Source organism: Scyliorhinus canicula, chromosome 17, assembly GCF_902713615.1.
Source record: "Scyliorhinus canicula chromosome 17, sScyCan1.1, whole genome shotgun sequence".
In the NCBI taxonomy this organism is placed as follows: domain Eukaryota; kingdom Metazoa; phylum Chordata; class Chondrichthyes; order Carcharhiniformes; family Scyliorhinidae; genus Scyliorhinus; species Scyliorhinus canicula.
The window spans coordinates 564,006-588,207 of NC_052162.1; the positions used below are offsets into that span (position 1 = coordinate 564,006).

The 24,202-nt window shown below is 51.0% G+C and overlaps 1 protein-coding gene across 8 annotated transcripts in view; it reads left to right on the top strand.

The window, feature by feature from the left end:
• pabir2 (PABIR family member 2) overlaps window positions 1-22,068 on the top strand; it is a 71,081-nt gene extending 49,013 nt beyond the window's left edge. For all 8 annotated transcript variants that reach the window (XM_038775064.1, XM_038775065.1, XM_038775066.1 and 5 more), the window contains 2 exons: window positions 2,797-2,893; window positions 20,788-22,068. In XM_038775064.1, the coding sequence (XP_038630992.1) occupies window positions 2,797-2,893; window positions 20,788-20,968 (278 nt within the window). In that variant the 3' untranslated portion in view covers window positions 20,969-22,068. The remainder of the gene's footprint in view (window positions 1-2,796; window positions 2,894-20,787) is intronic.
• The last annotated feature ends 2,134 nt before the right edge of the window (window positions 22,069-24,202 follow it).

Sequence of the window (24,202 nt, forward strand, 5' to 3'; positions counted from 1 at the left end):
TTGGTGACGGTGAGAGGGGCTGGGGTAAGCAGTAGTACAGGGATCCCCTGTGGTCGTTCCCCTTAGTAACAGGTATACCGCTTTGGATACTGGTGGGGGGGATAACTTACCGGGGGTAAGCCATGGGGTACAGGTCTCTGGCACATAGCCTGTCCCTGTTGCTCAGAAGGGAAGGGTGGAGAGGAGTAGAGCATTAGTCATTGGAGACTCCATAGTTAGGGGGATAGATAGGAGATTCTGTGGGAACGAGAGAGACTCGCGGTTGGTGTGTTGCCTCCCAGGTGCCAGGGTCTGTGATGTCTCGGATCGTGTTTTCGGGATCCTTAAGGGGGAGGAGGAGCAGCCCCAAGTCGTGGTCTACATAGGTACCAACGACATAGGTAGGAAAAGGGATAGGGATGTAAGGCAGGAATTCAGGAAGCTAGGGTGGAAACTTAGAGCTAGAACAGATTTATTATCTCTGGGTTGTTACCCGTGCCAAGTGCTAGCGAGACGAGGAATAGGGAGAGACAGTAGTTGAGTGTGAGTGGGGAGTGTAATGTGTGTGCGGCTGGGATGAGTGTGTGTGGGGAGTGTAATGTGTGTGCAGCTGGGATGAGTGTGTGTGGGGAGTGTAATGTGTGTGTGCAGCTGGGGTGAGTGTGTGTGGGGAGTGCAATGTGTGTGTGCGGCTGGGATGAGTGTGTGTGCGGAGTGTAATGTGTGTGTGCGGCTGGGATGAGTGCGTGTGGGGAGTGTAATGTGTGTGTGTGGCTGGGATGAGTGTGTGTGGGGAGTGTAATATGTGTGCGGCTGGGATGAGTGTGTGGGGAGTGTAATGTGTGTGTGCAGCTGGGATGAGTGTGTGTGGGGAGTGTAATGTGTGTGTGCGGCTGGGATGAGTGTGTGTGGGGAGTGTAATGTGTGTGTGCGGCTGGGATGAGTGTGTGTGGGGAGTGTAATGTGTGTGCGCGGCTGGGATGAGTGTGTGTGGGGAGTGTAATCTGTGTGCGGCTGGGATGAGTGTGTGGGGAGTGTAATGTGTGTGTGCAGCTGGGATGAGTGTGTGTGGGGAGTGTAATGTGTGTGTGCGGCTGGGATGAGTGTGTGTGGGGAGTGTAATGTGTGTATGCGGCTGGGATGACGGTGTGTGGGGAGTGTAATGTGTGTGTGGGGCTGGGGTGAGTGTGTGTGGGGAGTGTAATGTGTGTGTGCGGCTGGGATGAGTGTGTGTGCGGAGTGTAATGTGTGTGTGCGGCTGGGATGAGTGCGTGTGGGGAGTGTAATGTGTGTGTGTGGCTGGGATGAGTGTGTGTGGGGAGTGTAATCTGTGTGCGGCTGGGATGAGTGTGTGTCGGGAGTGTAATGTGTGTGTGGGGCTGGGATGAGTGTGTGTGGGGAGTGTAATGTGTGTGCGGCTGGGATGAGTTTGTGTGGGGAGTGAAATGTGTGTGGGGGGCTGGGATGAGTGTGCGTGGGGAATGTAATGTGTGTGTGCGGCTGGGATGAGTGTGTGTGGGGAGTGTAATGTGTGTGTGCGGCTGGGATGAGTGTGTGTGGGGAGTGTAATGTGTGTGCGGCTGGGATGAGTGTGTGTGGGGAGTATAATGTGTGTGTGCGGCTGGGATGAGTGTGTGTTGGGAGTGTAATGTGTGTGTGCAGCTGGGATGAGTGTGTGTGGGGAGTGTAATGTGTGTGTGCGGCTGGGATGAGTGTGTGTGGGGAGTGTAATGTGTGTGTGCGGCTGGGAAGAGTGTGTGTAGGGAGTGTAATGTGTGTGTGCAGCTGGGATGAGTGTGTGTGGGGAGTGTAATGTGTGTGTGGGGCTGGGATGAGTGTGTGTGGGGAATGTAATGTGTGTGTGCGGCTGGGATGAGTGTGTGTGGGGAGTGTAATGTGTGTGTGCGGCTGGGATGAGTGTGTGTGGGGAGTGTAATGTGTGTGTGCGGCTGGGAAGAGTGTGTGTGTGGGGAGTGTAATGTGTGTGTGCAGCTGGGATGAGTGTGTGTGGGGAGTGTAATGTGTGTGTGGGGCTGGGATGAGTGTGTGTGGGGAATGTAATGTGTGTGTGCGGCTGGGATGAGTGTGTGTGGGGAGTGTAATGTGTGTGTGCGGCTGGGATGAGTGTGTGTGGGGAGTGTAATGTGTGTGGGGCTGGGATGAGTGTGTGTGGGGAGTGTAATGTGTGTGCGGCTGGGATGAGTGTGTGTGGGGAGTGTAATGTGTGTGTGTGGCTGGGATGAGTGTGTGTGGGGAGTGTAATGTGTGTGTGGGGCTGGGGTGAGTGTGTGTGGGGAGTGTAATGTGTGTATGCGGCTGGGATGAGTGTGTGTGGGGAGTGTAATGTGTGTGTGCGGCTGGGATGAGTGTGTTTGGGGAGTGTAATGTGTGTGTGCGGCTGGGATGAGTGTGTGTGGGGAGTGTAATGTGTGTGTGCGGCTGCAGCTTGTCCCGAGTGTCAATCACGGACCTGGCGAATCCTGCACCGTTTCTCATTGGAATGGATTGTGTTCCACGCGGCTCCGGTGCTGCCCCTCAATAGTAACAGAATCAGTCCACGTTCAGCACCAGTTTTGCTGTAGTGAAGGTCCCCGAATCCTCCCCCAGCGAATACCATGCCTGAGGAAGGGAGAAAGCTGTCGCTATCTCCAGTGTCGCTGTCTCTCAGCCTGGATTGGAATTGTTTACTTTCAGATTGAGGTGGCTGTGCTTCCCACTGAACCATCGCTGACACTTTGTGTAAAGATAAACTGTGTTTGCAGCCTCTAATAATTCAACTTTTTAATAATTAATGATTAATCTCTTGTGAAATTTCAGGTGAGATGGAATCTGAAAGCCAACCAAAGCGACTTTTCCAAGGAACCACAAACATGCTGTCCTCTGATGCCTCACACTTTCCAGAACTTGGCGCCTGGTGAGCACCCTTCAGACATAGGAGCAGAATTAGGCCACTCGGCCCATCGAGTCTGCTCCGCCATTTAATCATGGCTGATATGTTTCTCATCCCCATTCTCCTGCCTTTTCCCCATAACCCCTGCTCCCCTTATTAATCAAGAACCATCTATCTCTGACTTATAGACACTCAGTGATTTGGCCTCCACAGCCTTCTGCGGCAAAGAGTTCCACAGATTCACCACCCTCTGGCTGAAGAAATTCCTCCTCATCTCTGTTTTAAAGGATCGTCCCTTTAGTCTGAGGCTGTGCCCTCTGCTTCTAGTTTTCCCTACAAGTGGAAACATCCTCTCCATGTCCACTCTACCCAGGCCTCGCAGTATCCTGTAAGTTTCAATACGATCCTCCCTCATCCTTCTAAACTCCAACAAACACAGATCCAGAGTCCTCAACCGTTCCTCATACGACAGGTTCTTCATTCCAGGGATCATTCTTGTGAACCTCCTCTGGATCCTTTCCAAGGTCAGCACATCCTTCCTTAGATACAGGGCCCAAAACTGCTCACAATACTCCAAATGGGGTCTGACCAGAGCCTTATACAGTCGCGGAAGTACATCCCTGGTCTTGTATTCTAGCCCTCTTGACATGAAAGCTAACATTGCAATTGGCTGCCTAACTGCTGACTGAACCTGCACGTTAACCTTAAGAGAATCGTGAACAAGGACTCCCAAGTCCCTTTGTGCTTCTGATTTCCTAAGCATTTCCCCATTTAGATAATAGCCTATGGCTAAGCTCCTCCTTCCAAAGTGCATAACCTCACACTTTTCCAATTGTATTTCATCTGCCTCTTCATTGCCCACTCTCCTAGCTTGTCCAAATCCTTCTGCAGCCCCCTCGCTTCCTCAATACAACCTATCCCTCCACAGATCTTTGCATCATCTGCAAACTTAGCAACAGTGCCTTCAGTTCCTTCTTCCAGATCATTAATGTACATTGTGAAAAGTTGTGGTCCCAGCACCGACCCCTGAGGCACACCATTAGTCACCGGCTGCCATCCTGAAAAAGACCCCTTTATCCCCACTCTCTGCCTTCTGCCTGTCAGCCAATCCTCTATCCATGCCAGGATCTTACCCTAAACACCATGGGCTCTTAACTTATTTAACAGTCTCCTGTGCGGCACCTTGTCAAAGGCCTTCTGGAGATCTAAATAAATCACGTCCACTGGTTGTCCTTTGTCTAACTTCCTTGTTACCTCCTCAAAGACCTCTAACAGATTTGTCAGACTCACCTCAGTAACTTTAATAAATTTGTACATGGGACTAAGACTTGATGGGTTAATCTTTCTCCCTCAATTGTAGTTTTGTGTCTGCAAACTCGGATTCAGCAACAGGACACATTTCCGTGATGCTGGGCACTTCCTGGCAAACATAAGAACATAAGAACATAAGAACTAGGAGCAGGAGTAGGCCATCTGGCCCCTCGAGCCTGCTCCGCCATTCAATTAGATCATGGCTGATCTTTTGTGGACTCAGCTCCACTTTCCGGCCCGAACACCATAACCCTTAATCCCTTTATTCTTCAAAAAACTATCTATCTTTACCTTAAAAACATGTAATGAAGGAGCCTCAACTGCTTCACTGGGCAAGGAATTCCATAGATTCACAACCCTTTGGGTGAAGAAGTTCCTCCTAAACTCAGTCCTAAATCTACTTCCCCTTATTTTGAGGCTATGCCCCCTAGTTCTGCTGTCACCCGCCAGTGGAAACAACCTGCCCGCATCTATCCTATCTATTCCCTTCATAATTTTAAATGTTTCTATAAGATCCCCCCTCATCCTTCTAAATTCCAACGAGTACAGTCCCAGTCTACTCAACCTCTCCTCATAATCCAACCCCTTCAACTCTGGGATTAACCTAGTGAATCTCCTCTGCACACCCTCCAGCGCCAGTACGGCCTTTCTCAAGTAAGGAGACCAAAACTGAACACAATACTCCAGGTGTGGCCGCACTAACACCTTATACAATTGCAACATAACCTCCCTAGTCTTAAACTCCATCCCTCTAGCAATGAAGGACAAAATTCCATTTGCCTTCTTAATCACCTGTTGCACTTGTAAACCAACCTTCTGTGGCTCATGCACTAGCACACCCAAGTCTCTCTGAACAGCAGCATGCTTTAATATTTTATCGTTTAAATAATAATCCCGTTTGCTGTTATTCCTACCAAAATGGATAACCTCACATTTGTCAACATTGTATTCCATCTGCCAGACCCGAGCCCATTCACTTAACCTATCCAAATCCCTCTGCAGACTTCCCGTATCCTCTACACTTTTCGCTTTACTACTCATCTTAGTGTCATCTGCAAACTTGGACACATTGCCCCTGGTCCCCAACTCCAAATCATCAATGTAAATTGTGAACAATTGTGGGCCCAACACGGATCCCTGAGGGACACCACTAGCTACTGATTGCCAACCAGAGAAACACCCATTTATCCCAACTCTTTGCTTTCTATTAATTAACCAATCCTCTATCCATGCTACTACTTTACCCTTAATGCCATGCATCTTTATCTTATGCAGCAACCTTTTGTGTGGCACCTTGTCAAAGGCTTTCTGGAAATCCAGATATACCACATCCATCGGCTCCCCGTTATCTACTGCACCGGTAATGTCCTCAAAAAATTCCACTAAATTAGTTAGGCACGACCTGCCTTTTACGAACCCATGCTGCGTCTGCCCAATGGGACAATTTCTATCCAGATGCCTCGCAATTTCTTCCTTGATGATAGATTCCAGCATCTTCCCTATTACCGAAGTTAAACTCACTGGCCTATAATTTCCTGCTTTCTGCCTACCTCCTTTTTTAAACAGTGGCGTCACGTTTGCTAATTTCCAATCGACCGGGACCACCCCAGAGTCTAGTGAATTTCGGTAAATTATCACTAGTGCATCTGCAATTTCCCTAGCCATCTCTTTTAGCACTCTGGGATGCATTCCATCAGGGCCAGGAGACTTGTCTACCTTTAGCCCCATTAGCTTGCCCATCACTCCCTCCTTAGTGATAACAATCCTCTCAAGGTCCTCACCTGTCATAGCCTCATTTCTATCAGTCGCTGGCATGTTATTTGTGTCTTCCACTGTGAAGACCGACCCAAAAAACCTGTTCAGTTCCTCAGCCATTTCCTCATTTCCCATTATTAAAACTCCCTTCTCATCCTCCAAAGCACCAATATTTACCTTAGCCACTCTTTTTTGTCTTATATATTTGTAAAAACTTTTACTGTCTGTTTTTATATTCTGAGCAAGTTTACTCTCATACTCTATCTTACTCTTCTTTATAGCTTTTTTAGTAGCTTTCTGTTGCCCCCTAAAGATTTCCCAGTCCTCTAATCTCCCAGCAATCTTTGCCACTTTATATGCTTTTTCCTTCAATTTGATACTCTCCCTTATTTCCTTAGATATCCACGGTCGATTTTCCCTCTTTCTTCCGTCCTTCCTTTTTGTTGGTATAAACCTTTGCTGAGCACTGTGAAAAATCGCTTGGAAGGTTCTCCACTGTTCCTCAACTGTTCCACCATAAAGTCTTATCTCCCAGTCTACCTTAGCTAGTTCTTCTCTCATCCCCTTGTAATCTCCTTTGTTTAAACACAAAACACTAGTATTTGATTTTACTTTCTCACCCTCCATCTGTATTTTAAATTCCACCATATTGTGATCGCTCCTTCCGAGAGGATCCTTAACTATGAGATCATGAATCAATCCTGTCTCATTACACAGGACAAGATCTAGGACCGCTTGTTCCCTCGTAGGTTCCATTACATACTGTTCTAGGAAACTATCGCGGATACATTCTATAAACTCCTCCTCACGGTTGCCTTGACCGACCTGGTTAAACCAATCGACATGTAGATTAAAATCCCCCATGATAACTGCTGTACCATTTCTACATGCATCAGTTATTTCTTTGTTTATTGCCTGCCCCACCATCTCGTTACTATTTGGTGGCCGATAGACTACTCCTATCAGTGACTTTTTCGCCTTACTATTCCTGATTTCTACCCAAATGGATTCAACCTTATCCTCCATAGCACCGATGTCATCCCTTACTATTGCCCGGATGTCATCCTTAAATAACAGAGCAACACCACCTCCCTTACCATCCACTCTGTCCTTCCGAATAGTTTGATACCCTCGGATATTTAACTCCCAGTCGTGACCATCCTTTAACCATGTTTCAGTAATGGCCACTAAATCATAGTCATTCACGATGATTTGTGCCACCAACTCATTTACTTTATTCCGAATACTACGAGCATTCAGGTAAAGTACACTTATGTTGGTTTTTTTACCTCTGTTTTGAATCTTAACTTCTCCAGTTTTATTCCTTTTGTTATTACTGGGCCTATTCACTGAGCTCCCCTCAGTCACTGTACCTTGTACTGTCGCCCTTATGGATTTCTGACTATGTCTTCTCTGCCTTGCACTTTTCCCCTTACTGCCTTTTGTTTCTGTCCCTGTTTTACTACCTTCCAACATCCAGCATTGGTTCCCATCCCCCTGCCACATTAGTTTAAACAGCTTCAACCAGCCCACACTGTTGTGTGCACCAGTGGACAGGAATTACTACATGTGTAAACCCCCTGCTGTGTACACATACCACTGCATAGGCACAAACTTAGGGGGAAGAAATTGTCAGTTGTGGGACACTGAAGGAATAGTCAGGATAGTGAGTGAGTTGGAGGAAAACTGGATGGTGGTTATGCTGTCATGTAGCTGCAGCCCTTCTAGGTCAGGCCTGCTCAGGGTTTCTATCTGGCCCACCAACCAATGCTCAGAGTACACACAAATGGGAGCAATAGATTCTATAAGGAGCTGCTCGTCCAATCACAGGCTGTTTCTCTCCTGCATACTCACCAGTGAGCCGATCGGGACAGAAACAGTCTGTGACTGTAAGGGACAGTCTGATTGGAGGAGAGGGGGGGGGGGGGGAGTGAGAGAGACTGTAAGGGAGAGTCTGTCTGATCGGGGGGGGGGGTGGGGGGAGAGACTAAGGGAGAGTCTGTCTGATCGGGGAGGGGGGTGGGGGGACTGTGAGAGACTAAGGGAGAGTCTGTCTGATCGGGGAGGGGGGGGGAGAGAGACTGTAAGGGAGAGTCTGTCTGATCGGGGGGGGGGGGGAGAGAGACTGTAAGGGAGAGTCTGTCTGATCGGGGAGGGGGGGGGAGAGAGACTGTAAGGGAGAGTCTGTCTGATTGGGGAGGGGGGTGGGGGAGAGACTGTAAGGGAGAGTCTGTCTGATCGGGGGGGGGGGGAGAGAGACTGTAAGGGAGAGTCTGTCTGATCGGGGAGGGGGGGGTAGAGAGACTAAGGGAGAGTCTGTCTGATTGGGGAGGGGGGGGGAGGAGTGTGGGAGACTGTAAGGGAGAGTCTGTCTGATCGGGGAGGGGGGGTAGAGAGACTGTAAGGGAGAGTCTGTCTGATTGGGGAGGGGGGGGAGGAGTGTGGGAGACTGTAAGGGAGAGTCTGTCTGATCGGGGGGGTGGGGGGAGAGACTGTAAGGGAGAGTCTGTCTGATCGGGGAGAGGGGTGGGGGGAGAGACTGTAAGGGAGAGTCTGTCTGATCGGGGGGGGGAGAGAGACTGTAAGGGAGAGTCTGTCTGATCGGGGAGGGGGGGGGAGGAGTGACTAAGGGAGAGTGTCTGATCGGGAAGGGGGGGGGGAGTGTGAGAGACTGTAAGGGAGAGTCTGTCTGATCGGGGGGGGGGGGGGGAGTGTGGGAGACTGTAAGGGAGAATCTGTCTGATCGGGGGGGGGAGAGAGACTGTAAGGGAGAGTCTGTCTGATCGGGGAGGGGGGTGGGGGGAGAGACTGTAAGGGATAGTCTGTCTGATCGGTGGGGGGGGGAGAGACTGTAAGGGAGAGTCTGTCAGATCGGGGGGGGGGGGGGGGAGAGACTGTAAGGGAGAGTCTGTCTGATCGGGGGGGGAGAGAGACTGTAAGGGAGAGTCTGTCTGATCGGGGGGGGAGAGAGACTGTAAGGGAGAGTCTGTCTGATCGGGGAGGGGGGTGGGGGAGAGACTGTAAGGGAGAGTCTGTCTGATCGGGGGGGAGAGAGACTCTAAGGGAGAGTCTGTCTGATCGGTGGGGGGGGGGGAGAGAGACTCTAAGGGAGAGTCTGTCTGATCGGGGGGGGGGGGAGAGAGAGACTGTAAGGGAGAGTGTGTCTGATCGGGGGTGGGGGGAGAGACTGTAAGGATTGGATTGGATTGGATTTGTTTATTGTCACGTGTACCGAGGTACAGTGAAAAGTATTTTTCTGCAAGCAGCTCAACAGATCATTCACTACATGGGAAGAAAAGGGAATTAAACAGAATTCAAGAAAATACATGAGAATACATAATAGGGCAACACAATATATACAATGTAACTACATAAGCATTGGCATCGGATGAAGCATACAGGGTGTAGTGTTAATGAGGTCAGTCCACAAGAGGGTCATTTAGGAGTCTGGTGACAGTGGGGAAGAAGCTGTTTTTGAGGCTATTCGTGCGTGTTCTCAGACTTCTGAATCTCCTGCCCGATGGAAGAAGTTGGAAGAGTGAGTAAGCCGGGTGGGAGGGATCCTTGATTATGCTGCCCGCTTTCCCCCGGCAGCGGGAGGTGTAGATGGAATCAATGGATGGGAGGCAGGTTTGTGTGATGGACTGGGCGGTATTCACGACTCTCTGAAGTTCCTTGCGGTCCTGGGCCGAGCAGTTGCCATACCAGGCTGTGATGCAGCCCGATAGGATGCTCTCTATAGTGCATCTGTAAAAGTTGGTACGGGTTAATGTGGACATGCCGAATTTCCTTAGTTTCCTGAGGAAGTAAAGGCGCTGTTGTGCTTTCTTGGTGATAGCGTCGACATGAGTGGACCAGGATAGATTTTTGGTGATGTGCACCCCTAGGAATTTGAAACTGCTCACCATCTCTACCTCGGCCCCGTTGATGCTGACAGGGGTGTGTACAGTACTTTGCTTCCTGAAGTCGATGACCAGCTCTTTAGTTTTGCTGGCATTGAGGGAGAGATTGTTGTCGCTGCACCACTCCACTAGGTTCTCTATCTCCCTCCTGTATTCAGACTCGTCGTTGTTCGAGATAAGGGAGAGTCAGTCTGATCGGGGGGGGGGGGGGGGGGGGGAGGGGAGTGTAGGAGACTGTAAGGGAGAGTCTGTCTGATCGGGGGGGGGGGGAGAGATTGTAAGGGAGAGTCTGTCTGATCGGGGAGGGGGGGCGGAGTGTAGGAGACTGTAAGGGAGAGTCTGTCTGATCGGGGAGGGGGGTGGGGGGAGAGACTGTAAGGGAGAGTGTGTCTGATCGGGGGGGAGAGAGACTGTAAGGGAGAGTCTGTCTGATCGGGGGGGGGGGGGGAGTGTGGGAGACTGTAAGGGATAGTCTGTCTGATGAGGGGGGGGGGAAAGACTGTAAGGGAGAGTCTGTCAGATCGGGGGGGGGGTGGGGGGAGAGACTGTAAGGGAGAGTCTGTCTGATCGGGGGGGGGGGGGGAGTGTGGGAGACTGTAAGGGAGAGTCTGTCTGATCGGGGGGGGAGAGAGACTGTAAGGGAGAGTCTGTCTGATCGGGGAGGGGGGGTAGAGAGACTGTAAGGGAGAGTCTGTCTGATCGGGGGGGGAGAGAGACTGTAAGGGAGAGTCTGTCTGATCGGGGAGGGGGGGGGGGGAGAGACTGTAAGGGAGAGTCTGTCTGATCGGGGGGGGAGAGAGACTGTAAGGGAGAGTCTGTCTGATCGGTGGGGGGGGGGAGAGAGACTGTAAGGGAGAGTCTGTCTGATCGGGGAGGGGGGTGGAAGTGTAGGAGACTGTAAGGGAGAGTCTGTCTGATCGGTGGGGGGGAGAGACTGTAAGGGAGAGTGTGTCTGATCGGGGGGAGGGGGGGGAGAGAGACTGTAAGGGAGAGTGTGTCTGATCGGGGGGGGGGGTGGGGGGAGAGACTGTAAGGGAGAGTCTGTCTGATCGGGGGGGGGGGAGTGTGGGAGACTGTAAGGGAGAGTCTGTCTGATCGGGGGGGGGAGAGAGACTGTAAGGGAGAGTCTGTCTGATCGGGGAGGGGGGGGGAGGAGTGTGGGAGACTGTAAGGGAGAGTCTGTCTGATCGGGGGGGTGGGGGGAGAGACTGTAAGGGAGAGTCTGTCTGATCGGGGAGAGTGGTGGGGGGAGAGACTGTAAGGGAGAGTCTGTCTGATCGGGGAGGGGGGGGAGGAGTGACTAAGGGAGAGTGTCTGATCGGGAAGGGGGGGGGGAGTGTGAGAGACTGTAAGGGAGAGTCTGTCTGATCGGGGGGGGGGGGGGGGGAGTGTGGGAGACTGTAAGGGAGAGTCTGTCTGATCGGGGAGGGGGGTGGGGGGAGAGACTGTAAGGGATAGTCTGTCTGATCGGTGGGGGGGGAGAGACTGTAAGGGAGAGTCTGTCAGATCGGGGGGGGGGGGGGGGAGAGACTGTAAGGGAGAGTCTGTCTGATCGGGGGGGGGGGAGTGTGGGAGACTGTAAGGGAGAGTCTGTCTGATCGAGGGGGGGGAGAGAGACTGTAAGGGAGAGTCTGTCTGATCGGGGAGGGGGGGTAGAGAGACTGTAAGGGAGAGTCTGTCTGATCGGGGGGGGAGAGAGACTGTAAGGGAGAGTCTGTCTGATCGGGGAGGGGGGGGTAGAGAGACTGTAAGGGAGAGTCTGTCTGATCGGGGGGGGAGAGAGACTGTAAGGGAGAGTCTGTCTGATCGGGGAGGGGGGTGGGGGAGAGACTGTAAGGGAGAGTCTGTCTGATCGGGGAGGGGGGTGGGGGAGAGACTGTAAGGGAGAGTCTGTCTGATCGGGGGGGGAGAGAGACTGTAAGGGAGAGTCTGTCTGATCGGTGGGGGGGGGGGAGAGAGACTGTAAGGGAGAGTGTGTCTGATCGGGGGGGGGGGGGGGGGAGAGAGAGACTGTAAGGGAGAGTGTGTCTGATCGGGGGGGGGGGGAGAGACTGTAAGGATTGGATTGGATTGGATTTGTTTATTGTCACGTGTACCGAGGTACAGTGAAAAGTATTTTTCTGCGAGCAGCTCAACAGATCATTCACTACATGGGAAGAAAAGGGAATTAAACAGAATTCAAGAAAATACATGAGAATACATAATAGGGCAACACAATATATACAATGTAACTACATAAGCATTGGCATCGGATGAAGCATACAGGGTGTAGTGTTAATGAGGTCAGTCCACAAGAGGGTCATTTAGGAGTCTGGTGACAGTGGGGAAGAAGCTGTTTTTGAGTCTGTTCGTCCGTGTTCTCAGACTTCTGTATCTCCTGCCCGATGGAAGAAGTTGGAAAAGTGAGGAAGCCGGGTGGGAGGGATCCTTGATTATGCTGCCTGCTTTCCCCCGGCAGCGGGAGGTGTAGATGGAGTTCATGGATGGGAGGCAGGTTCGTGTGATGGACTGGGCGGTATTCACGACTCTCTGAAGTTCCTTGCGGTCCTGGGCCGAGCAGTTGCCATACCAGGCTGTGATGCAGCCCGATAGGATGCTCTCTATAGTGCATCTGTAAAAGTTGGTAAGGGTTAATGTGGACATGCCGAATTTCCTTAGTTTCCTGAGGAAGTATAGGCGCTGTTGTGCTTTCTTGGTGATAGCGTCGACGTGAGTGGACCTGGATAGATTTTTGGTGATGTGCACCCCTAGGAATTTGAAACTGCTCACCATCTCTACCTCGGCCCCATTGATGCTGACAGGGGTGTGTACAGTACTTTGCTTCCTGAAGCCAATGACCAGCTCTTTAGTTTTGCTGGCATTGAGGGAGAGATTGTTGTCGCTGCACCACTCCACTAGGTTCTCTATCTCCCTCCTGTATTCAGACTCGTCGTTGTTCGAGATAAGGGAGAGTCAGTCTGATCGGGGGGAGGGGGGGGGGGGGGGAGTGTAGGAGACTGTAAGGGAGAGTCTGTCTGATCGGGGGGGGGGGGGGGGGAGAGATTGTAAGGGAGAGTCTGTCTGATCGGGGAGGGGGGGCGGAGTGTAGGAGACTGTAAGGGAGAGTCTGTCTGATCGGGGAGGGGGGTGGGGGGAGAGACTGTAAGGGAGAGTGTGTCTGATCGGGGGGAGAGAGACTGTAAGGGAGAGTCTGTCTGATCGGGGGGGGGGGGGAGTGTGGGAGACTGTAAGGGATAGTCTGTCTGATGAGGGGGGGGGGAAAGACTGTAAGGGAGAGTCTGTCAGATCGGGGGGGGGTGGGGGGAGAGACTGTAAGGGAGAGTCTGTCTGATCGGGGGGGGGGGGGGGGAGTGTGGGAGACTGTAAGGGAGAGTCTGTAAGGGAGAGTCTGTCTGATCGGGGAGGGGGGGTAGAGAGACTGTAAGGGAGAGTCTGTCTGATCGGGGGGGGAGAGAGACTGTAAGGGAGAGTCTGTCTGATCGGGGAGGGGGGTGGGGGAGAGACTGTAAGGGAGAGTCTGTCTGATCGGGGGGGGAGAGAGACTGTAAGGGAGAGTCTGTCTGATCGGTGGGGGGGGGAGAGAGACTGTAAGGGAGAGTCTGTCTGATCGGGGAGGGGGGTGGAAGTGTAGGAGACTGTAAGGGAGAGTCTGTCTGATCGGTGGGGGGGAGAGACTGTAAGGGAGAGTGTGTCTGATCGGGGGGGGGGGGAGAGAGACTGTAAGGGAGAGTGTGTCTGATCGGGGGGGGGGGGGGGGGGGGAGAGACTGTAAGGGAGAGTCTGTCTGATCGGGGGGGGGGGAAGTGTGGGAGACTGTAAGGGAGAGTCTGTCTGATCGGGGGGGGAGAGAGACTGTAAGGGAGAGTCTGTCTGATCGGGGAGGGGGGGTAGAGAGACTGTAAGGGAGAGTCTGTCTGATCGGGGGGGGAGAGAGACTGTAAGGGAGAGTCTGTCTGATCGGGGAGGGGGGGGGGGGAGAGACTGTAAGGGAGAGTCTGTCTGATCGGGGAGGGGGGTGGGGGAGAGACTGTAAGGGAGAGTCTGTCTGATCGGGGGGGGAGAGAGACTGTAAGGGAGAGTCTGTCTGATCGGGGGGGGAGAGAGACTGTAAGGGAGAGTCTGTCTGATCGGGGAGGGGGGTGGGGGAGAGACTGTAAGGGAGAGTCTGTCTGATCGGGGGGGGAGAGAGACTGTAAGGGAGAGTCTGTCTGATCGGGGGGGGAGAGAGACTGTAAGGGAGAGTCTGTCTGATCGGTGGGGGGGGGGAGAGAGACTGTAAGGGAGAGTGTGTCTGATCGGGGGGGGGGGGGAGAGAGAGACTGTAAGGGAGAGTGTGTCTGATCGGGGGTGGGGGGAGAGACTGTAAGGATTGGATTGGATTGGATTTGTTTATTGTCACGTGTACCGAGGTACAGTGAAAAGTATTTTTCTGCAAGCAGCTCAACAGATCATTCACTACATGGGAAGAAAAGGGAATTAAACAGAATTCAAGAAAATACATGAGAATACATAATAGGGCAACACAATATATACAATGTAACTACATAAGCATTGGCATCGGATGAAGCAGACATGGGTGTAGTGTTAATGAGGTCAGTCCACAAGAGGGTCATTTAGGAGTCTGGTGACAGTGGGGAAGAAGCAGTTTTTGAATCTGTTCGTCCGTGTTCTCAGACTTCTGAATCTCCTGCCCGATGGAAGAAGTTGGAAGAGTGAGTAAGCCGGGTGGGGGGGATCCTTGATTATGCTGCCTGCTTTCCCCCGGCAGCGGGAGGTGTAGATGGAATCAATGGATGGGATGCCGGTTCGTGTGATGGACTGGGCGGTATTCACGACTCTCTGAAGTTCCTTGCGGTCCTGGGCCGAGCAGTTGCCATACCCAGGCTGTGATGCAGCCCGAGAGGATGCTCTCTATAGTGCATCTGTAAAAGTTGGTAAGGGTTAATGTGGACATGCCGAATTTCCTTAGTTTCCTGAGGAAGTATAGGCGCTGTTGTGCTTTCTTGGTGATAGCGTCGACATGAGTGGACCAGGACAGATTTTTGGTGATGTGCACCCCTAGGAATTTGAAACTGCTAATCATCTCCAGCTCGGCCCCATTGATGCTGACAGGGGTGTGTACAGTACTATGCTTCCTGAAGTCAGCGACCAGCTCTTTAGTTTTGCTGGCATTGAGGGAGAGATTGTTGTCGCTGCACCACTCCACTAGGTTCTCTATCTCCCTCCTGTATTCAGACTCGTCGTTGTTCGAGATAAGGGAGAGTCAGTCTGATCGGGGGGGGGGGGGGGGGGGGGGGAGTGTAGGAGACTGTAAGGGAGAGTCTGTCTGATCGGGGAGGGGGGGCGGAGTGTAGGAGACTGTAAGGGAGAGTCTGTCTGATCGGGGAGGGGGGGGGGAGTGTAGGAGACTGTAAGGGAGAGTCTGTCTGATCGGGGGGGGAGAGATTGTAAGGGAGAGTCTGTCTGATCGAGGGGGGGGAGAGACTAAGGGAGAGTGTGTCTGATCGGGGGGGGGGGTGGGGGGAGGAGTTTGGGAGACTGTAAGGGAGAGTCTGTCTGATCGAGGGGGGGAGAGACTAAGGGAGAGTCTGTCTGATCGGGGGGGGAGGAGTTTGGGAGACTGTAAGGGAGAGTCTGATCGGGGGGGGGAGTTTGGGAGACTGTAAGGGAGAGTCTGTCTGATCGGGGGGGAGTTTGGGAGACTAAGGGAGAGTCTGTCTGATCGGGGGGGGGGGGGTGGTGTGAGAGACTGTAAGGGAGAGTCTGTCTGATTGGGGGGGGGGGAGGAGTTTAGGAGCCTGTAAGGGAGAGTCTGTCTGATCGGGGGGGGGGGGGGGAGAGAGACTGTAAGGGAGAGTCTGTCTGATCGGGGGTGGGAGAGAGACTGTAAGGGAGAGTCTGTCTGATCGGGGGGGGGAGAGAGACTAAGGGAGAGCGTGTCTGATTGGGGGGGGGGGGGGGGGGAGTGTGAGAGACTAAGGGAGAGTCTGTCTGATCGGGGGGGGGGTGGGGGGAGAGACTGTAAGGGAGAGTCTGTCTGATCGGGGAGGGGGGGGCAGTGTGGGAGACTGTAAGGGAGAGTCTGTCTGATCGGGGAGGGGGGGTGAGACTGTAAGGGAGAGTCTGTCTGATCGGGGAGGGGGGGGTGAGACTGTAAGGGAGAGTCTGTCTGATCGGGGAGGGGGGGGGGCAGTGTGTTTGTTTTTCCAAATGAAATGAAATGAATGAAAAGAAAATCGCTTATTGTCACGAGTAGGCTTCAAATGAAGTTACTGTGAAAAGCCCCTAGTCGCCATATTCCGGCGCCTGTTCGGGGAGGCTGGTACAGGGAATTGAACCGTGCTGCTGGCCTGCTTGGTCTGCTTTAAAAGCCAGCGATTTAGCCCTGTGCTAAACCAGTCCCTATATGAATATCTGAGTTAACAGGAAGATACCATTCAGCCCTTTGCACCTGTTCCGCCATTCAATTAATCACAATTGTTACAGTGCAGAATGAGGCCATTCAGCCCATCATGTCTGCACCGTCTCTCCAACCAAGCATCGTGACTCAGTGCCATTCTCCTGCCTTTTCCCCGTACCCCTGCACATTGTTTCTCTTCAAATAACCACCCAATGCTCTCCGGAACGCCTCGATTGAACCTGCCTCCACCACACCTCCAGGCCGTACATTCCAGATCCCAACCCCTCGCTGGGTAAAAAAGAATTTCCTCACATCACATTTTCTTCTTTTGCAAATCAAATCTGTGCCTCTTCTTCTTAATCCTTTTACGAGGGGGAACAGTTTCTCCCCGTCTACTCTGTCCAGCCGATCATGATTTTGAACATCTCACTCAGATTTTCTCTTAGCCTTCTGCATGGCGAACAGTCCCAACTTCTCCAATCAATCCTCATAGCTGAAGGTCTCATCCCTGAACCATTCTTGTAAACCTCTTCTGCAATCCCTCCAGTGCGTTCACATTTTTAAAATAAATTTAGAAAACCCAATTCATTTTTTTCCAATTAAGGGGCAATTTATCATGTCCAATCCACCTAACCTGCACATCTTTGGACTGTGGGAGGAAACGGGAGCACCCGGAGGAAACCCACACAGACACGGGGAGAACAGACATTGACCCAGCGGGGAATTGAACCTGTGACCCTGGCACTGTGAAGCCACAGTGCTAGCCACTGTGCTACTGTACTGCCATCTCTTTGCTTCTTTAATGAGTTTTTTCATCTCCCATCTGAAGATTTGGATTTCCTCTTGGTTCCCAAACTGTATATCTCGCTGATTTGCTTTCCCTATCGTTTTTTGAGAGAATGTCCCCTGAATCATATAATTTACGGCACAGACACAGGCCCTTTGGTCCAAACTGGTCCGTGCCACCCAAAAGCCCATCTCAGCTAACCTCATATGCCAGCATTTGGCCTATATCCCTCTAAACCTTTCCTATCCATGTATCCATGTAATCAGGGGCTGTTTAGCAAAGGGCTAAATCGCTGGCTTTGAAAGCAGACCAAGCAAGTCAGCAGCACGGTTTGATTCTCGTAACAGCCTCCCCAAATAGGCGCCAGAATGTGACGACTAGGGGCTTTTCACAGTAACTTCATTTGAAGCCTACTCGTGACAATAAGCCATTTTCATTTCATTTCATTTCATATCTGTCCAAATGCCCTTTAAATGTTGTCAATGTCCCTGCTTCACCCACTTCCTCAGGCAGCTCATTCCACATACGTACCACAATCAGGTCCCATTAATTTTTCCCCTCTTAATTAAAACCTATGCCCTCTAGTTCTCGATTCCCCAACCCTGGGGAAAAGACTGAGTGCATTCACCCTATCCATGCCTCTCACGATCGTATTCACTTCTATAAGATCACCCCTCAGTCTCCTATGCTCCAAAGACAGAAGTCCCAGCCTGTCCAATCCCTCCCTGTAACTCAGTCCCTGTGTCCCAGCCTGTCCAATCCCTCCCTGTAACTCAGTCCCTGTCCCAGCCTGTCCAATCCCTCCCTGTAACTCAGTCCCTGTGTCCCAGCCTGTCCAATCCCTCCCTGTAACTCAGTCCCTGTGTCCCAGCCTGTCCAATCCCTCCCTGTAACTCAGTCTCTGTCCCAGCCTGTCCAATCCCCCCCTGTAACTCAGTCCCTGTCCCAGCCTGTCCAATCCCTCCCTGTAACTCAGTCCCTGTGTCCCAGCCTGTCCAATCCCTCCCTGTAACTCAGTGCCTGTGTCCCAGCCTGTCCAATCCCTCCCTGTAACTCAGTCCCTGTGTCCCAGCCTGTCCAATCCCTCCCTGTAACTCAGTCCCTGTCCCAGCCTGTCCAATCCCTCCCTGTAACTCAGTCCCTGTCCCAGCCTGTCCAATCCCTCCCTGTAACTCAGTCCCTGTGTCCCAGCCTGTCCAATCCGTCCCTGTAACCCAATCCCTGTCCCAGCCTGTCCAATCCCTCCCTGTAACTCAGTCCCTGTCCCAGCCTGTCCAATCCCTCCCTGTAACTCAGTCCCTGTGTCCCAGCCTGTCCAATCCCCCCCTGTAACTCAGTCCCTGTCCCAGCCTGTCCAATCCCTCCCTGTAACTCAGTCCCTGTGTCCCAGCCTGTCCAATCCCTCCCTGTAACTCAGTCCCTGTGTCCCAGCCTGTCCAATCCCTCCCTGTAACTCAGTCCCTGTGTCCCAGCCTGTCCAATCCCTCCCTGTAACTCAGTCCCTGTGTCCCAGCCTGTCCAATCCCTCCCTGTAACTCAGTCCCTGTCCCAGCCTGTCCAATCCCTCCCTGTAACTCAGTCCCTGTGTCCCAGCCTGTCCAATCCGTCCCTGTAACTCAATCCCTGTCCCAGCCTGTCCAATCCCTCCCTGTAACTCAGTCCCTGTGTCCCAGCCTGTCCAATCCGTCCCTGTAACTCAATCCCTGTCCCAGCCTGTCCAATCCCTCCCTGTAACTCAGTCCCTGTCCCAGCCTGTCCAATCCCTCCCTGTAACTCAGTCCCTGTCCCAGCCTGTCCAATCCCTCCCTGTAACTCAGTCCCTGTGTCCCAGCCTGTCCAATCCCTCCCTGTAACTCAGTCCCTGTCCCAGCCTGTCCAATCCCTCCCTGTAACTCAGTGCCTGTGTCCCAGCCTGTCCAATCCCTCCCTGTAACTCAGTCCCTGTCCAATCCCTCCCTGTAGCTCAGTCCCTGTGTCCCAGCCTGTCCAATCCCTCCCTGTAACTCAGTCCCTATCCCAGCCTGTCCAATCCCTCCCTGTAACTCAGTCCCTGTGTCCCAGCCTGTCCAATCCTTCCCTGTAACTCAGTCCCTGTGTCCCAGCCTGTCCAATCCCTCCCTGTAACACAGTCCCTGTGTCCCAGCCTGTCCAATCCCTCCCTGTAACTCAGTCCCTGTGTCCCAGCCTGTCCAATCCCTCCCTGTAACTCAGTCCCTGTCCCAGCTTGTCCAATCCCTCCCTGTAACTCAGTCGCTGTGTCCCAGCCTGTCCAATCCCTCACTGTAACTGTCCCTGTGTCCCAGCCTGTCCAATCCCTCCCTGTAACTCAGTCCCTGTCCCAGCCTGTCCAATCCCTCCCTGTAACTCAGTGCCTGTGTCCCAGCCTGTCCAATCCCTCCCTGTAACTCAGTCCCTGTCCCAGCCTGTCCAATCCCTCCCTGTAACTCAGTCCCTGTCCCAGCCTGTCCAATCCCTCCCTGTAACTCAGTGCCTGTGTCCCAGCCTGTCCAATCCCTCCCTGTAACTCAGTCCCTGTCCCAGCCTGTCCAATCCCTCCCTGTAACTCAGTCCCTGTGTCCCAGCCTGTCCAATCCCTCCCTGTAACTCAGTCCCTGTCCCAGCCTGTCCAATCTCTCCCTGTAACTCAGTCCCAGTCCAATCCCTCCCTGTAACTCAGTCCCTGTCCCAGCCTGTCCAATCCCTCCCTGTAACTCAGTCCCTGTGTCCCAGCCTGTCCAATCCCTCCCTGTAACTCAGTCCCTGTGTCCCAGCCTGTCCAATCCCTCCCTGTAACTCAGTCCCTGTGTCCCAGCCTGTCCAATCCCTCCCTGTAACTCAGTCCCTGTCCCAGCCTGTCCAATCCCTCCCTGTAACTCAGTGCCTGTGTCCCAGCCTGTGCAATCCCTCCCTGTAACTCAGTCCCTGTGTCCCAGCCTGTCCAATCCCTCCCTGTAACTCAGTCCCTGTGTCCCAGCCTGTCCAATCCCTCACTGTAACTCAGTCCCTGTCCCAGCCTGTCCAATCCTTCCCTGTAACTCAGTCCCTGTGTCCCAGCCTGTCCAATCCCTCCCTGTAACTCAGTCCCTGTCCCAGCCTGTCCAATCCCTCCCTGTAACTCAGTCCTTGTGTCCCAGCCTGTCCAATCTCTCCCTGTAACTCAGTCCCTGTCCCAGCCTGTCCAATCCCTCCCTGTAACTCAGTCCTTGTGTCCCAGCAACATCCCTGTAAATCTCTTCTGGACCCTCTCCAGTTTAATACATCTTTCCTATAGCAAGGTGACCAAAACTGAACACAATACTCCTGACTGTGCCCCTGGAGTCTGTTCAGCTTTACTTTTCCCACAAACCTTTTGTTCCAGTCTAACTGGCCCAACTCTGATCTTGTCCCATTGAAGTCAGCTCTCACTCTCTCCCAGTTAATTATTCTAACTCTGACTGCCGAATGTCCCTTTCTACCATAAACCCAGCCTATGCCTAACAATATAATTGATTATATATAATGAAGAGTCTCCTAAATGTTTCCCCACTGACACTGGATACACTTGGCCCACCGTTTTTCCGAGGACCAGGTCCAGCGCTGTATCCTTTCCTATTGGGCTGGACTGCTGTAGAAAATATTCCTGAACACAATCTCGGAACGTTTACCCCTCTCCACCATTTACAACTCCACTGTCCCAACCTACATTTGGGATTTGAACTAAAATTGTGCAGTCAGATGGTTGACTTTGGCTAATTTTCTGTTATAATTGGTTTTGATTTTTCAGTGCTATCCGAGGCGGTGATCTGTTCCTCAGTCTATCAGCAGATGGTCTCGATGGCAGCAGTAGCAATGGGAGTTCAAGTCAGGATTCACCAGCAAAGTCTAGTACAATAAGAGAGTCTCCAGTGACGACATCTGATTCCTGCTCATCTTTCACGGCAGGACCTGGACTTTCACCAAAGTGACCCCACCTCTCCTGAAGGAATGTTGCAAGCATGGAGAATTTGGGAACAGAGTTTACATCAATTATAACCTGGTGTAAAATGTGTGGTGCCATTAATATATGTAATTGTGTAGAAGAATGTCAGTGTTAATGAACTGGTTGTAGTCATTCTGAGAAATATTTTCTCCCTTTTTAATTTTTTCCCTTGAAATTGTTCATTTTTTTGCACCGACACTTGGGAATCTGAAAAATGCTGAAATGTCTCCTGCTAGAATCACAGCTTTTGGCTTTGACTTTTACTTCCATAAGATTCGAAGTGCAGCACAGGTTTGTCCTTTTCAGATACTTGCGAGCTTTACTTTCTATGAATAGCACTAAACAGAAATGGTTCTTGACTTGAATTTATTTTTCAGCTGTTGTTGAGTCGATCTTTGTGCTTTGCCTTGGATAAGTGCAAATGTTAATGGCTAACAAAGCCACCTTGAGCTGGGTGCAATGGGAGAGTTGGCAGAATGTATTGACAGCTCTCATTGACTTCCATTGGTCCTTTTGTACAGATTCAGTTACTTTAGTTATTTCTTTATTGAATGATTGTTGCGGAAGCAGCTTTTACAGAGAGTCTCGCAGATACCTGTAATATCAGGCACCTGTGGAGTGTTCATAGCTATTAACAAACATGTGCATAGTGTAACATACCAGGAGAAAGGAGACATTTGCCTAATTTAATATTGTATGTCATATCTCTCCATCACTGCATGACCCATGTGTATAATCCATAAATCCCTATAAACAGTTTCACAAGCTTCTGGGAAAATAAATAATTAGTTACATTGAACTCTGTTTGTTATTTTCCCATAAACTTGAATTTTTTTTGTTTCATTAACTTTGTATTGCCATGTATCGTGACGGTGTTGTATAAACACCTGTTTCTTTTGCTCTATGTGGAGTTATCAGTGGATTTACACCTGACTAACCTGAAATCTGCTTATCAATGTCCTTATTTTCCCAACATTGTGCAAAAAGGAAAATCAGGCTTCAGAACAATAAGGAAGTGACTGGATCTGGATTACTGTATTGAATGAAAGTTTATATTGTATATATATAAAAAGTTCTGTAACATGACTTTCATCTGCATTTGTGAAACTCTGTCAGCGAGGGGGTTGACTAACTACAGACTGTTGATTTATCACAAACCTTGATAGCCTGGAGCTGCTGTTGCAAAATCTCTACTCGAGTAATCCATCTGCGTTCCAGGGAGAGTTTGTGTGTTCCAGATATTTGTTTTCAGAATTACTAAAGAGGATGTTGCTGACTCTGCAAATTGCAATTCATCACACAATGTAAATAATGTTCTGTGCAAACAAATCATTGAAAAAATTGAAGATAAATTGGTAAAAAGTACAACAAATATTAGTTGCACAAGGAAGGCAGAGGCCTGGGACTTGAAATGATTTCACAACTTGTCTCCTCAACCTGTCATCCTGGAGCAGGTTTGCCTTTGCTCTCTACCAGTGCCTGGGGGGTCAGTCTGAGACTCCGAACTGCTCGAGAGCATCCTGCTTCTCCAGTGAACCCGCATCGCTGCAGCCACTGAGGTAGCACGGCAGAGGAGCACCAGGATCAGGAAATGAACAGACACTAAAGGAATGAACAAGGGTGCGTAGTTATATTTTCTGTAAGTTATAACTAATCGGATTAGGTGTTGGAATTTATATTTATACTGGTGAGGATGAGAGAAACATGCAAGGAAGGAATGCAAAGTCACGGTGATTGGGGAACTGGGCAGTCGTCTATTTGAAAGCTTGCCAATAATAACTGAAAATCGGGGAGTGGGGGCAGCGGACACCGAGAGAGAGGTACTTCGAACAATGACACTCACTAGGGGAAAAACCTAAGGGGACTAAAGGCTGACCAGTTTCCGATGCCTGATCACCTACATCCTGCAAAGGTAGTGTTTGTAATCTTCCCAAATTCTGGAAAGGTTCCAGTAGATTGGCAAACCGAAAATGCAAGACATCTGTTCAAGAAAGGAGGCGATAGCAAGCAGGAAATTAAAGGACAGTTAGTGCAACATCCGTCATTGGAAAAATGCTCGAATCCATTATTAAGGGTGTAGGAGCAGATATTTAGAAAACCATAATTCAATCAGGCAGTCAACATGATTTTGTGTTTAACAAATGTATTTATTTGAGTTCTTTGAGCTTGTAACAAGCTGGATTAAAGAGGAACGTGGACAGAGTATTTGGATTTCCAAAGGGATTTGATAATTGGTGCCACATGAAAGGTTACTACACGAGATAACAAGTTATGGTGTTGGGAGTAATATATTGGCGGGAAGAGGATTAACTAATTAACAGAAACTGAGTTGGGATGACTGGTGCTATTTTCAGGTTGGGAAACTAATTTGTACGCAGTCGATGCTGGGCCTATTATTTACAATCTATATTAATGAATTGGTGACACGGTGACAGTGGTTAGCACTGCTGCCTCACAGCGCCAGGGACCCAGGATGGCACGGTGACACTGTTTAGCATTACTGCCTCACAGCGTTGGGGACCCATGGTGGCACAGTGGTTAGCACTGCTGCCTCACAGTAACAGAGTAACAGGGACCCAGGTTGATTCAGCTGAATCAGGTAGAGTGTGTACGTTCTTCCGTGTCTGCGTGGGTGCTCCGGTTTCCTCCCACAGTCCAAAGATGTGTAGGTTAGATGAATTGGCCATGATAAATTGTCCCTTAGTGTCCAGAGATGTTTGGGTTAGGTGGGTCGGCTGTGATCGGTGCCAGGGGTGGGGGGGTGGAGCCTGGGTGGAGAGGTATTACAGAATACTGTGGTACAGAGGCTTCTGAGTATTATAATGTACACAAATGATTTGGACAAAGGAGTTGCATGCGATTGGATTGGATTTGTTTATTGTCACGTGTACCGAGGTACAGTGAAAAGTATTTTTTTGCGAGCAGCTCAACAGATCATGAAAATCACTTATTGTCACGAGTAGGCTTCAATGAAGTCACTGTGAAAAGCCCCTAGTCGCCACATTCCGGCGCCTGTCCGGGGAGGCTGGTACGGGAATCGAACCGTCCTGTTTTAAAAGCCAGCGATTTAGCCTTGTGAGCTAAACCAGCCCCCCTATAATCATTAAGTACATGGGAAGAAAAGGGAATAAAAGAAGATACATAATAGGGCAACACAAGGCATACAATGTAACTAACTACATAAGCACCGGCATCGGATGAAGCATACAGGGTGTAGTGT